General features: G+C 47.9%; 1 protein-coding gene across 1 annotated transcript in view; it reads right to left on the bottom strand.

The window, feature by feature from the left end:
- ACTR3 (actin related protein 3) overlaps positions 1 to 15,652 on the bottom strand; it is a 260,843-nt gene that overhangs the window by 72,921 nt on the left and 172,270 nt on the right. The window contains exon 7 of the mRNA XM_069616585.1: positions 968 to 1,111. Within this exon, the coding sequence (XP_069472686.1) occupies positions 968 to 1,111 (144 nt within the window). The remainder of the gene's footprint in view (positions 1 to 967; positions 1,112 to 15,652) is intronic.

The raw sequence follows: 15,652 nt of genomic DNA, 5'->3' as shown, positions 1-15,652 counted from the left end.
GGATCCTAAACTACTTCCCCATGTACCAAGCTCTGAGGATGGGCAATGGTGTTGGTGGCAGGGGAGCGGGGGGGTGGGGGTTGGTCGGAGGGTCAGGGGGGCGTTCGATCAGCCCTGCTCTTAAAACAGGCTTTTCCTTCTGTGAAGATCCACTTTCCAAAAAAGAGTAGCAGATGTAAGTGCCAAAAGTAGCAAGGCCAGTTTCAAGGTTTTGCATTCAAATGAATTCATGCCATGACTGAACTTCTGAAATGTTCCATACTTCAGAAGAAAACGAAGCAAAGTGTAGGGTAGAACTCCCATGTACAACTAATGTAATGCCACTTTTTTTGATTGGCTAGGGACAACGTTGGATTGCTATCAAGTATAGTGAGGAGAAGCCTGTGCCTCCCTGTTCAAATAAAACATTACAGTAGTGTTGTCTGTGTGAATCTAAACCTCCCCAACCTCTCTGTCTCCAAAACTGGAAGGAAATGTTTAAGAAAAAGATAGCTTTTCAGTTCCAACACTACTGAGCTCCCATTTCTCTTGTGCCGACCAAAAACTGTGCAACCCTCAAGTACAGCAATACATGCCACCATCTGAAAAGCTAATCGAATAAGTAGGTACACTTCTACAGGCTACCAAAGAAGAACTTTTAAGAAAGTTAATAACCGTGGAGAAGCTTTCAGCAGAGTCTCGATGTTGGTCCCATTATCCAGAAAGTTGAAACTAAATAATACATTCTGAGTATACACAAAATAGTAGAAACTGTGCCTTAGGCTTTCATTATTAAAACAAATAATCCCGAAAAATTAGGATAACCATTTTCAGTGTTACATAAGCAATGTAGTGTATGTTACTTCAATTGTACCTGCCTCCTGCAAAAAGATGAATCCATTCGAAGTGTACAACTTAATGGATACCTTATGGAATCTCACATGAGTTTCCATATCCTGTTGCAGCCAATAGACAACCGAACAGTTACCTTAACTGCTTTAGCAGTTTCCAGAGATTGTTCAGGAGGAATCCCCACTTCTCGGTCCCGCAGCAGTTGTTGAATGAAGTACGTTATATCTCTACCTGCAATTGGTATGTGCTTGATACAGCTGCCAATCACATAACCTTCTGCCTGGAAAGACAAGATGGAGAGCCATTAAAAATCCAATCCTTACAAAAACTTCTTTATCTGAACATTTTTTTAATAAGAATGTTGGGGAATTTCTTTCAAGTTGTTGTCCGACAGAACTTGGGAAAGCCCATCTTAGGTGAACAGTGTTACACTTTTTAGTTTAGGCCTGAATCACACAAAGGTTGTTAGACTGTCAAGCAGCCAGGCTTATTCCAAAGAAGGAGGAGGGCTGTAGTGGGGCACAAAGAACTTCGAGCATACACTTAGTTAAAGAAAACACTAATAGACTTAGGAGTTATATACAAAAATAGGCATTATTTACACTAAAGCAGAGGTGATAATTCACAACTCCAGTAAGTAATTTATTATCTAAAGAATACCCCCAAATTGATCTCATATTACTATTTTAAACAGTTATAGTAACTTTAAAATAGCATTGGTTGTAACAGATTATGTAGTAAAACCATCTGAAACATATGTACAAACTGTTCCAAACTTTTATAACTTTGAATAACTTTTGTCCATTCTATCTTAATGAGTCCAACCTCATCTTTTGTGAGTCTCTCAGAGTTCTGCTGGGTCACTGGGCGACCAGGACGGAGCACAATATTAGGGAGATTTATCATTTATATGCTTCATCCACTCTCCTAGTGAGACCCCCAGCACTTTTGCTGGACTTCTGGACCTTTTCTTTCAATCCTGAATGAGTAGAGCCTTTTTCCATTCATTCATTCATTCATTCATTCTCATGTGCTCTGTCTTTTGGAACGCCATTCTTTGTATTCTCCTGTACTATGGAATCTGTCTGCTCCATAGCTCTTGAAGGCATCTAGGTTTGTACTATTGCAGCACACAGCTCCTTGTGGACAGTGTTGCTGGGCATCCTTAGGGTCCTCCTTTAAGATCCGTTTTTCTATATTCTAGAGTAACTACCATTCTTAAGGATAGAGATGCTTAGCATCTCTCCTAAAACTCTATAAGATTCTTCAGTGGAGTGCCAAAGGGATACATAGTATCCCCCTTCCCTCTGCTGCTGTGACTTTTTAGTCGCATAGACGATCTAATTACGGCTGGTGGCAGTGGACGTGTTCTGCCAACTATTGCATAGTGTTTATACCGCAGGCTATGTCCATAGCCTCGTTAGTGCACAATAGGGGCAACCAAGTACCAACTTGAGGCCTCTCTTTTTTCACCATTACTAGCGTGATTGTTCCGTGTTAGCACCTTCTACCATTCTGGGAGGGGGAGGTCTGTGTATTTTGCTTTTGCTGGGAACCCTGGGTTGCCCCCAACTAGGCTCCTGAGTGTCTGGGCATGGCAGGAAGTGGGGAGGCGTCTTCCATCCTATTGTCTGCCAGAGTGCCTCAACAGGACCAGCTCCCACGGGGGGAGGAGGGGGGGGGGGTCTGGGTGTCCCGATTGGAGTGAGGCTTCGGAAGTGAAGAGCAAGTCAACCACTGGGAGCTGAAGTAACCGAAGAAGACCAAGATGCCTGCCTAACCTTTGTTATGTTATGTGCATTTATGTAAGCGCACGTACACCCGAGGGCATCTTGCTGCTGAGGAGGAAAGGCAGGATACCGTAGTGCCGCTAAAAGACCAAAGTTTTTAGTCCTTGCCGAAAAGCAAGGTGGTCAGATATGTCTCGCAATGGAATGGTGAGGTGGTCCCACGCTCTTGCAGCGGCAACAGAGAAGGCACAACCACCCATGCGGGCTAGCCTAAACCGAGGCACAGCCACCCACCGGGCAGTGAGAACGAAGAGTACGGGTGGGTTGGTAGGGAGTGAATTTACTTTGCAGATATTCTGCTCCCATTCCATAGAAGGCCTGGTGGACCATACACAGATTTGAACAGGATCCGCTGGGCAACAGGGAGCCAATGGAGTTGTCTCAGTATGGGGGTCATGTGGTCTCCAAAAGGCGGGCAGATGGAGCGAGCAGCAGCATTCTGGAGTAGCTGCAAATGCCCAATAAGATAGCTGAGTCGGGCTAGATATAGTGAGTTACAGTAGTCCAGGACTCTAAAAACCAGGGCACCCACCACAGGTGCCTGGCTAGCCGCAGGAATAAAAAAATGGAGGACTTTCCGGAGGACCCCGAGTTTAAAGTGACCCGATTTGCAAACTGCTCCAACCTGCTCATCCATGGTCAGAGTGGCCAAGAAGAGTACTCCCAAATTCATGACAGACAGAACAGGTACCGGGAGTGGGCCTAGTGAAGGGGGCCAGAAATCGGCCGTCCAAAACACGAGGGGTAGAGGTACCCACAACCAGAACTTCGGTTTTTGAACGGTTTCCCTTTGCAACACTGAAGTGACCACTGCTATCTTGACCTTTTTCTGTGCAACAGATGAGCTCCGAAGAGGAAGGCTCCTTCCCTTTGGCTGGTGAGAACAACCATTCCCAAGAAGCACTTTGAATTGAGCCATCTCCCAAGGTCCTAGGAGTTTCCAGAGCTGGGGTACACCAATACCAGGAGACCTGCTGCCCAGTTCGAGTGTATCGTCATGGAAAGGCCGAATCTGTCGTTGCTGAACCCGTAAGGACACTCCAGAGATCCAATCCAATCCATTCCATTCACCCAGACCCCCTCATCATAGTGTGGGACTGCAGGAAGCAAAGAAGATGGACCGGGCAATCCATGTTCTTTGTTGGTGCTGCAGAAAAGGCACCAAAACCGAGTAAACAAAGAAGTTGCTGAAATTTCTGACCCAGGTCCTACCTCGAGACTGTTGCTAAGAGATCCCGTCCATTGTTCTGCCTTCAATCATCAGACCATGGAGTCCAGAGATCGGGTCCAGAGGTGCAACATCGCGGAGCATAGAGCATGAACATTTTCTTCTAACCTAAGGTACTGTGGGGGAAGGATTATTGCTGACCTGATTCCAACAAGTTGCTGCAGAGCGATGGAGTGCACCTAGAATTCTCCAGGGTCACCCCATCTTACCTCCGACTCAAGCCGCTGCTTGTGTCCCTTCATCGAGTCCTTCTAGTTAACTTGCTGCTTCTATAACACTAGAGACTGGAAGAAATCATCTGGAACACTTTGTATTCTGCTGTGTTTGTTGGGATGGGGCAACCCAGTCCAAACCCCCTAAGCCTTTTAGAGCAAGGAGAGTTGCATTCGAAGCACTATGATGGTCCATGGGGAGAGGGGAGGACTGCTAGGACCACTCAGATAAAGAAACTCGCCTTCAAAACCCTCTCAAAAAAGAGTACAAGTGTCATGATCTCTGCTTCCAAAAGGTCAGGGTTTTCCCAACTCCCTTGGAAGCAGATCCATAACCCAGGTTCCGAGTGCCAACCAGTCCCAATTGGGACCTTTTGGACCCAGTCCTGGCGCCAGTGGCACCAGGCTCATAAATATGCCCAGTCCCAGCGCTGGAAGCGCCGGGCTCATAATGCTTGGGTGGACTTACCTGCAGCAGACCATGCTGCTTACTTGCCTGCCAGTTGAGCCTCTGATCCTCTTCTGTTTGGAACTACTTTTCCTGTTGGGTGGGGCAGGAGCCACTCCCTAGGTTCAGAACACTGGAACTCTTCTGGAAAGCATGGACTCTTTTCTTACCTAGGCGTGGTTGTGGAAGCAGACACCTAAGCACTACAGGAGGCTATTTAAACCACACCCGATGGATGAATCTTGCTTTGCGTTATTCTGCATCCTCTGCAGCAGAACGCTCATCGTGTCTTCTGCATCTGATCCTGGGCCTAAGGAAAAAGGCTTACCATCCTGAATCCAGTCTTCAGCAACACCTATAAAGACAAGAAAGAACAGGTTAGCATTACGGTCTTCAGTGACAGCGCTTCACTTACCTGGTCCATCGGCTGTCACCAACGCCTCGCGCTGCATTCCGGCATCTGAAAGACAAAACAAGGTGCGTTTAAAGACATTGGGGAACTTTAATACTCACGTGCCATTACTCCTTTCCACATCTAACCCAGTGGGTATTCCGGCACCCTGCAGCCGCTCCGAACTTGTACCTGCAAAATAAAAAGACAGTTAGAGCGCATCGTGAAGCAGGCAACAAGCGCTTACTTACGTGCTTCCAGGCGCTTCTATTCATCACACGGGCTCCATCTTCAACTCACTTCAGCCCGTCATCCGCCATCGCCGGAACCCTGCAAAACAAGAGACATCATTACTAAAGACTTTTAAAGACATTAGAATTACTCGAAACTTACCGTTCGTGCAGTAAACGACGGACAGCAGTCCTCTGAAGTCAAGAGGCCTGCTCCCCTTAGCCAGTGAAGAAACTGGTTACAGCACCCTGCCCCGAGGCAGATGGAGAGCACGGCGTTCACTTACCTAAGGTGAGAGCGTTAACCTTTGGGGTTCTACAGGAGACGAGAAAGGGAAGAAGAGAGAGACATTCAATAACCCAGTTCATTAATCCCATATTTTCTATCTGCAGACATCTTACCCTTCGAGTCAGACATACAGTGCACAGAGGTCCAGCCCAAAGAGCCAGCCGTGTGTTACACATCACCTTTGAAGATACGGTATACGCCCAGTCAAGATCGGCGCCTCTACGGGAATCAGGTGAGCGTTACAACAAGAAGGTAATCCTCCTTGCCAAAGCAAAATCATTCGAATCCAGAATCTCTGATACCAACTCCAATACCAAAGAAATCTTCCCTATCTTCAGAGAATTAGAGACCCCTCTTCCCGCCCTACCCCCCCTTAACTTCACCAAAGGTAAGGTATGGTGTGATGAAATTCAGACAGGCAAGCGCAACAAACTTGGCACACTCCAAACCAAAATTCAGTCCACTAAACACCTGCTCCCAACCACCACCACCACCGCCCCTTCCTCCTCCCTGGACTCCTCCCCGCTTTTCTCATTCAAAGCCATACAGGAACAAGACATGATCAACCTCATGAGGACCCTAAAATGGTCCAACTGCAAGGGTGACTCCTGCCCTGCCTCTATTATTAAAGACTGTGCCAAGACCCTCGCACCATTCCTGACAGTTTTCTTCAACGCCTCATTTGCCACTGCGAAAGTCCCCTCCTGCCTCAAGAAAGCCTGGGTCCGGCCCATATAAAAAAAAATAATTAAAAAAAAACAACCCTACCTCCACGAATAACTACAGACCCATCACCACCGTCCTCCTTGCTCAAGATACTGGACAAGGCAGCCTACCTGCAGGTACAGCACTTCATTGATGAAAACCAGCTCCTAGGGCTACGTCAATCTGGTTTTCACCCTAGGCACGGGATGGAAACAGCCTTACTGAACATAAAAAAAACAGATGGACGATGCCAGAGACCTAGGCAAACCAGCTCTACTCCTACTCAGACTCCTCCATAGCATTTGACCTCGTAGACCACAACGTCCTAGGTCACCACCTTACCACCAAAGCCAGATTCTCCCCTGACGCCACGAACAGGATCACCTCCTTCCTACAAGGCAGAACCATGCAAGTATTCTCTGATTTGGCCTCCGCCTCACCCACCATCATGCTATGTGGAGTTCCACAAGGCTCCTGCCTCTCTCCCACTCTCTACAACATCTTTACTCGCCCACTCTCATCCTCGACGCTATGGCGATCTCCTACACAAACTAAGCGGACGATACCCAGATCCTCCTCACCCTCACTGGCTACTATGACACAGACTGCTATGCTTAACGACATCTACAACACCATCCAAGCCTGGATGGCAGCAAACGGACTATGCCTCACCTCTGACAAGAGGTAACTCCTCCTTGTAGGATCCCCTGACACTAAAAAACCTTGACTCACAGTTTAGCCATTTCACCATCGACTCCATTAAAATCCCAGTATCAGACTCAGTCAAAAACCTTGGAGTCTATTTGGACTCCAACCTATCCATGAACAAACAAGTCAGTGCCATCGCCTCCTCGGCAGCCTACCATGCCCAACTAATTAACGCAGCTAGGCCATGTCTCTCCAAAGAACTGCACCAACATAGCCAGAGCCATCACAGTTTCAAGGTTAGACTACTGCAATGTTCTCTTCCTAGGAACCTCCACCAAAAACCTGGATAGTCTACAAGTCATCCAGAACAACGCAATCCGCGCAGCTCAAGGCATCTCTAAAAGAGATCACATTACTGCCGCCAAGAAAGCAGCCCACTGGCTCTCAATAAAAGAGAGGATCTTATTCAAAACCCTGACCCACAAGTGCATCCACCTCTCCGCACCGGAATACCTCTCACAAAGGATTCTCCCCTCCACAAAGCCAACTTGAACACCCTGCACCAACATGCTCTGTGTGCCTATGGTAAGAGGAACTAGAGCAGGTGGCTATAGCTTCCCCTACCTAGCACCTTAACATTGGAATGCCCCCACCTCCTACCCTCCCATGCGAGGCATCCCTCGTGACATTTCGCAAAGCCATGAAAACTATGCTCTTCACCTGAAGTATGCCATGATCGCCAGATAAAGCTGTTTTTCACATAAATGTGCCATGCTTATATATATCTTAATGTATATTTGCTCTATATGTGTTCAACATATAAATGCTGCTCCCCTTATGCCCTCCCCCTATGACTAAGCTCCCTTCAAGTAACAGCGTCTCCATTCCCAAGGGCTGCTGTGCGCTATATAAAATACAATTACAATGGTAAGTGAAGTAAATTTCACTCTACTGCTCTGGGAAACAGTTTATCCCAGAGAAGGTAATTAAACCTTTGGGAAATCTGAAAGACTTCCCTGTGCCACTGCACTGAAGATGCTGTGTGACAATGTAAAAGATGATGCCTAAGGAGTTTCTCAGACTCCATAACCAAAAGAAACAGAGGTAAAATTCACATTAAAATACATGAGTGGGAAAAAGGGTCTCACTCTCTCCAGGTTAATAAAATCAAGTCCTCAAAATCCAGCAAAGTGGGGGGAATTAGCACATTTCTGAAAATTCTCCCCAACAGTCGGCCAGAAGAAGGAACTCATAACTTGCATCAGACTAGGATATATGTTATTTATAACGCACTTAATAACCAGGAGGTTTCTAAGGGCAGACCCGGGGATCGAACGTGTGGTGCTCCATGTCGTCTTGCTTCCAAGGTGAGCATGTTGCACCTGAGCTATCCTCCCGAGCCAATGGCAGAAAAAAACAACCTGAGGGACCTCAACGCATAAAGGACTATGGGTACACTGGATATCACACTAGGGATAGTATTACTGGCACACCCTGTCGATGTACCTTTTTGAGTTTCAAAAAAAACAAAAAAATGTAAAACTCTGCTGCTACCACTAGATGTCGGCCTATGCAAAGCATGTGATCTAAGCAGATCCAGATATATATATATATATATATATATATATATATGATACATTACTCACCGTAATCGTATTTCTGATGCTTGTATCTGCTTAGATTCACATGCTGTGCATAGGCCGACATCTAGTGGAAGCTGCGGAGTATTACAGTTTGGTTTTCGAAACTCGAAAATGGGCGTCGACACAGGGCGTGCCAGTAATACTATCCCTAGTGTGACGTCCACTGTACCCAAGATCCCTCACGCGTCTAGGATCCTCAGATTGTATTTTTTCTGACATGAGGTAGCATGAGGAGTAGCGCGAGTACAGATAATCCAAGCAGATAGACAGAAAGGTAAGACTACAAGCAATCATGCGCCTTCTCTCGGAGGGGAGGAAGGGTGGGTCGCATGTGAATCTAAGCAGATACAAGCATCAGAAATACGATTACGGTGAGTAATGTATCCCTTCAGAGGCATGTGGAATCTGCTTAGATCACATGCTGTGCATAGATTAGCGAGCAGTACCAGAAGAAGGAGGTGGGATGTGAGAAGGGTCATGAGCAAATAAGTGTCTTAGAACCGCTTGTCCCACTTGTGTATCTGCCTTGGAATGGGTGTCAATGCAGTAATGCTGAGTAAAAGTGTGAATAGAGCTCCAAGTAGCTGCTTTGCAAATGGTGTCAAAGGGTACATTTGCAATGAAAGCCAGAGTGGCCTCAATGCCTCTAGTAGAGTGGGCCCTTGGCTCAAAAGGCAGAGTCTTTTCAGAGAGTGAGTAACACAGCTGGATACAGTTAATAATCCACTTTGAGATGGCACCTTTAGAGATGCGATCCCCCTCTCTGCCTGTAGCTACGGAGACAAACAGTTGATCTGTTTTCCTTAGCGGTCTGGTTTTATTTACATAGTAGAGGACCGCCCTACGCACATCTAGGGTGTGTAGTTTCACCTCAGCCGAGCTTTGCGGGTTCTGGAAGAAAGCCGGAAGCTCGATGGACTGGTTTACATGGAATTTTGATATAAATTTAGGCGAGAACCTAGGGTGTGTGCGTAAAACCAGTTTGTCTTTATGGATAGTAAAGAAGGGATCCTGCACTGACAGAGCCTGAATTTCACTGACCCTTCTTATAGAAGTAATAGCTACTAAGAAGACCGTTTTATAAGTCAGGTGTTTGAGACTGCTTTTATGCATGGGTTCGAAAGGGGGGCCCATGAGCTTGGCTAGCACCACATTAAGGTCCCACCCTGGTGGTGGGTTTGAAATAGGAGGGTGAAGTCTCTTTACTCCTTCCATGAAGGCTTTTACTACTGGTACTTTCCACCACGAAACCTTGCTATGAGAAGTGGTGTAAGCCGAGAGGGCTGCCAGGTATACTTTCAGTGAGTTAAAAACCAATCCTGCATCTAGCAGGTGGAGCATGTATGTAACAATAGTGGAAGGAGTGCAATCAACTGGGTTGATTTGTCTACTCTGGCACCAGATAACGAACCTCTTCCACTTGTCAAAGTAACAGTGCCTTGTGTTTGGTTTCCTAGATTCCTTTAGGATGTCCATACACCTCTGTGGTAAATTGAGGTGTCCAAACTCTATGATCTCAGGAGCCATGCTGCCAGGTTCATTGAGTTGGGTTGCTGGTGCATTGTTTGACCTTGGTGCTGGGACAGTAGGTTGTACCAGGCTTGAAGTTTGATGGGCTCGCACACCGCCATCCTGCGTAGGTGTGGGAACCACGGTTGTCTTGCCCACATGGGAGCAACTAGGACGAGCGTCATCGTCTCCCTGTTCATCTTGTTCACCACTTTCCTGATGAGAGGAGTTGGTGGAAAAGCGTACGCAAACATCCCTGACCAGTTCATCCACAGGGCGTTCCCCTGGGAGTCTGGTTGGGGGAACCTGGATGCAAATCCTGGGCATTGTCTGTTTTCGCTTGTGGCGAATAAGTCTATAGTGGGGAAACCCCACTGAGAGAAGAGATCTTCTACAACCTCTCTGAAGAACCCATTCGTGTTCCTCTGGGAGGGAGTCTCTGCTTAGAGCATCCGCTAGGGAATTGAGCTCCCCTGGAACATGTTGTGATGACAGGAAGATGTTCCGTCTGAGTGCCCATAACCAGATTTTCTGGGCAAGCTTGGACAGATTTGGCGAGCGAGTCCCTCCTTGCTTGTTTAGGTAGAACATGGCTGTAGTGCTGTCCGTCCGGATTTGCACTGACAGGTTTAGTAGGTGGGGCTCGAACGCCTGAAGCGCTCTGAATACTGCCAGAAGCTCTAGCAGGTTGATGTGGTTCTTGACCACTGAGTGAGACCAGAGACCCTGAGCTGTGTGGTGGAGATGGTGAGCTCCCCACCCCGTCAGACATGCATCTGTAGTGACTACTGCCTGTACTTCGAGATCGTAAAAGGGTTTCCCCTGTGCGAGATTTTCTCTTGTCCACCAGTGAAGGCTTTGTACCAGTGTTGTGGAAACGACCACTAGATCGTCCCACTGACCACTTGCCTGAGACCACTGTTTCGCCAACCATTCCTGCATGGGACGCATGCGCAAGCGCGCGTGGGGGACCAGGTAAATGCATGATGCCATCATGCCCAGTAAACGCATTGCTTTGCGTACCGTTATTTGTTGACCGGACTGATAATGCGGAATTTGCAGTAGTATATTCCGAATTCTTTCTTCTGAAGGAAAGGTCAACCCCTCCTGGGTATCCAGGATTGCTCCTAGGAATTGTTTTGAGGCGCTTGGCACCAGGCTTGTCTTCTTCTCGTTGATTGAGAAGCCTAACTCGTGGAGGAGGTCGATAGTCCTTTGAATGTTTGTCCTGCAAATTCCTGGGGTTTCCCCCGTTATGAGCCAGTCGTCCAGATAAGGGTACACTGGGATCGCCTCCCTGCGTAGGTGTGCAGCCGCCACTGCCAGTACCTTGGTGAATACCCTTGGTGCTGAAGCTATCCCGAAGGGCAGTACCTTGAATTGGTAGTGCCGACTGTCCACCTTGAAGCGCAAGTACTTTCTGTGCGCTGGGAACATGGAAATATGAAAATAAGCATCTTTCATATCCAAGGTTGCCATGTAATCCCCTTTTTTAGGAGGGGGATTACCTCTTGTAGTGTGGTCATACAAAATTTTTGGGGCTTGACATACTTGTTGGCAGGCCTTAAGTCCAATACTGGGCGCATTGTCAAGTCTTTCTTTGGCACAAGGAAGTAAGTTGAATAAATACCCTTGTTTACCTGGTGTCCCGGGACGAGTGCTATCGCGTCCTTTTGTAGAAGAATGGCGATCTCCTCGAGGAGAATCTTCTGATGTTCTAAGGAGTGTACTCTTTGTCGTGGAGGATGATTCCGGGGACGCTGCAGTAGCTCTATACAATATCCCGTGGATACTGTTGACAGCACCCATCTGTCTGATGTGATCCCTTCCCAAGCCTGGGTGAAGTTTGAAATGCGTCCCCCTACTGGGGTTGCGTGAGAAGGGACCCTGAACTGAGCGTCACTGCTTTGGTGGAGGCGTGCCGCCTCCCTTGCTGGGTCTGCCTCTGCCTTTAACACGACCTCTCCTATTACCTCTGCCATAACCCTGGGTAGACTGTTGGTTGTTGTTCCACTGTGTACCCTGCCCCTGGGAATAGTTCGATCCTCTCAGGGAATTTTGGCCGCGTGGGCGACGAAAATTACTATTCCCTCTCTGGTTAGGGGGTTTATTGATCAACTGGCCAAGGGATTTGAGAGTCTCGTATTCGTCCTTGGCATTTTTCAGTGCGTCTTCGACCGCCTTACCAAACAGATCGGCTTCCACCGGTTTGTCTAACAATGATGCCTGAGTTTCTGCCTTAAAACCAGACTGCCGTAACCACTCATGTCTCTTGATAACAGTACCTTCTGCTATCAATCTGCCTGCGTTGTCCGCGGCGTCGAAGGTTGCTTTCAAAATGCAACCAGACACGGCTCTACCCTCTGCGGAAATTCGAGCTAATTGGCCCTTTAACGGTTCAGGAGCAGAGGCTATGAGAGCCGCGACTTCTTCCCACTGATGGCAGTTGTAGCTGGCCAACAGGGTGGTGGAGTTAGCAATCCTTGCTTGATAGGCGGACGTTGAGGCTACCTTCCTGCCGAAACAGTATAGTTTTTTGCTCTCCTCGTCGGGAGGAGCTTCTGACGAAGACAAGGGCGTCCCAGCCCTCAACTAGGGAGTCTGGCTTCAGATGTCCTCTTATATAGAGAGGGTCAGACTGAGCTGCCCTGAAAAGTTTTTCAACCCTGGGATTGACTGCTCTGGTGAGGTTTGGGTTCACCAGGGACGGATCTATTCTCCGCTGAATGGATTTAAGGATAGGGATGGTCTGGGCAACAGGCCTCCTTTCTCCCACTAACTCTTCTGCGAAGTCCCTTTCCTCCTGTACACCGTGGGTGTCAATGTGGAAATGTTCTGCTGCGCGAGCGAGAACCTCATTTAGGAGGGGTTGGTTATCGACCGGGGAGTCGGTAACCGGGGCTTCGTTCTCTACCGGGGAATCTACTCTGTATGTTTCCGGGTCATCCTCTTCTTCCTCCTGGTCCTCATCATCCCCATAGTAGCCCGTCCCGGTTTGCTCTTCTATCAACCCAAATTCTTGGTCTTCACAAAAGGAAGCCTCTCCTTGATACCGTGCGTAAGGTTGTACCTCATTGGAGTTTCAAACCGGGCCTTCTTACTCGGGGGGATAGGATCAGTAGAGCCTGAGGGTGTGGCCCCTTGTGGATCATACGAGAGGAAATGCTCTGGATTTTTATCATTAAAATCAGCCAAAGAAGACATTCTTGACATGACCCTATCTATGTTTTCACTGGACCATTTTTTGGAACTGGGAATGACTCTCAGCAAATCTATGGGATTTATCTTGAGTTGCTTTGCTGGTTGTGGACCTATCAGCAGACCTGGGCTTGTCTGTCTGTTTAGGGGGGGGGGGGGTGGAGTGTTTCACAGGTGCTTTTTTCCCCCCTCCCTGTGCATAGAAAAATGTTTTCCCTGTCCCTTAGTGGCTCCAGAGTTTTTCGACGCCTGGCGTCGAGGATCAGGAGAGGTGTTCCTGTCCTTCGAGCGTGGGGCCTCGCTGGCTTTAATTGCGGGCTACGACTCCTGGAGCGCGGCCTGGGGGTGGAAGTCGTCTTCGTCTTCCGACGATCGAACTTCTGTTAGCCTAGGGAGCGAGGCACTCTTGGCAAGAGTGGATGAGTGCCTGGAGTCATGCGGCGATCTTGATCGAGAGCGCCCAGAGGACCCCAAATCGGACCGTTCTGTCTGTGCCTCTTTCCGAGAACTCGACGTCGTTGAGTCTCGGTTGGACTTAGTGTGTTTAGTGTGTGTGTAGTATGTGAAGCGCTTGTGTCGCCGGGGGTCTTCCCCCATAGCCGCCCTGACGGACAACCTTCCGAGGTCGGGGACCTGCGCTCGGCTGTCTTTCGACGCCGTAATGCCCACGCCGTCCGAAAGTACGGTGTCGCTGCCATCGCTGAAGGCGCCCTCCGCTGCCATGGCCGCCTGCCTGGCGTGGTGGGCCCAACGCTTCGTCGAACGGTCCTTAAGTGTCTTAGGTTTAAACCTACTACACACTCTGCAGTTCGATTCGGGGTGGTCCCTCGGCAAGCAGAGATTGCACGTGGCGTGCCTGTCGACCCAAGGGTATTTGCGATTGCACTTGGGGCAGAATTGAAAAGGGGTACCCTCCATACGCACCTTGAGGCAGCGGGCTGTTAATTGTAGGAAATGTATAAGGTGTACCTATATACCAAGAGTGTAGAGTATGTACCAACCCCCAAAATCCCTACTTGCAGGGCCGAGGCCAGCGGCCTACCAGGCCCGGGCCGAGGCCAGCGGCCTACCAGGCCCGGGCTGAGGCCAGCGGCCTACCAGGCCCGGGCCGAGGCCAGCGGCCTTCCGAGGCCCAAATCCGTTGTGCAGCAGCCGACGGTCGAATTTCTTCTCCAGCCGGCGTCGAGTGTCGAAGTTCGACGTTGGGGTGGGGAAGGATGTCAATAGATTATTATTTTAAATTTTAGCAAAAGTATGGCTAAGGCCAGGGGACTCCGCAAAATGCTTCCGACCAGTATGGCGGAAAAAAACAATCTGAGGATCCTAGACGCGTGAGGGATCTTGGTTACAGTGGACGTCACACTAGGGATAGTATTACTGGCACGCCCTGTGTCGACGCCCATTTTCGAGTTTCGAAAAACAAACTAATACTCCGCAGCTTCCACTAGATGTCGGCCTATGCACAGCATGTGATCTAAGCAGATTCCACAAGCCTCAGAAATATATATATATATGTTAAACAGAAGGGTAAAGGTGCTGGGGAGGAGAAAGCTCTCCCACAAACACCTACCAAAAAATGCCCAAGCACACAAGACTTCAAATTGTGTTCAAAATTTCATTTTATTTATCCAAAAAGAGTGAACATAGTATAAAAAGCATACATAACAATACCTAAGCAGACCAGGTGTCATGCAGCACTCACCCACAGCGGGTGGAAAACGCCACGCGTTCCGCTCGACTCGCGAGCTTCCTCAGGCTAGTATGATTCCAAACGTTTGTTTCCTTGTGTTTTTATACCCTTGCACTGAAGGTGATTGGGTCTGCACAGCTGTGCAGCTTACATAACGAAAAAAAAGTTGACATTTACATAACATGAAAAAAAAAAAAAAATTAACAGTTAATTGTTTAGAACTCTATGGTTCTGATTGCAACAAATCCGCCATTGTTCAGTGTGTAAATACATAGTTGCCCACATTTGTGAGTTGCCTAATTCCCCATTACTATACTGGGTGTATGCCAGCTGACGATAAGCCATAACAGCCCTTCACCTTCACTTGCTTTACAATGTTAAAAAAAGTGACCACAAGTAAAAGCGCTAGTGCGCCTTTTTAATTTAATGCTGCACCGTGATAGAAAAAATGTCTTCACGGTGCTGCTCTCTTCCCGCTAGTGGCATAAAATGCCCTGAAACGAATGTGTGCTGCTACTGCCCTGAGACCACAGTGCCCGCTTCGTATAGTAAAATAAGCCTTCAAGTTAAAGCCCCCTATATAGGCACACTATAAATGCAACATGGCAATACCAGTGTATGGCCATATAAAAACAACAATGGTGTTCACTACAGAGGGCGAGCATCTGTGGTATAGACCGCCTGATTCTCAATGACAAATTAAAACAATATCACGATTGGTGAAAAGTCACCATATCGAACAAAGTGACTAATACATTAAAATACAATATAAGACAAAAGCTGAAACCTGAGTTCCTATTCAGTGCAAAAGTATGGCTGTAAAACATCCAGATATCCATA

Source organism: Ambystoma mexicanum, chromosome 9, assembly GCF_040938575.1.
Source record: "Ambystoma mexicanum isolate Mex_15411 chromosome 9, UKY_AmexF1_1, whole genome shotgun sequence".
Classification (NCBI taxonomy): Eukaryota; Metazoa; Chordata; class Amphibia; order Caudata; family Ambystomatidae; genus Ambystoma; species Ambystoma mexicanum.
Note: the sequence above shows the minus strand (reverse complement) of the source record. Positions and strands in the feature narration are given on the sequence as shown.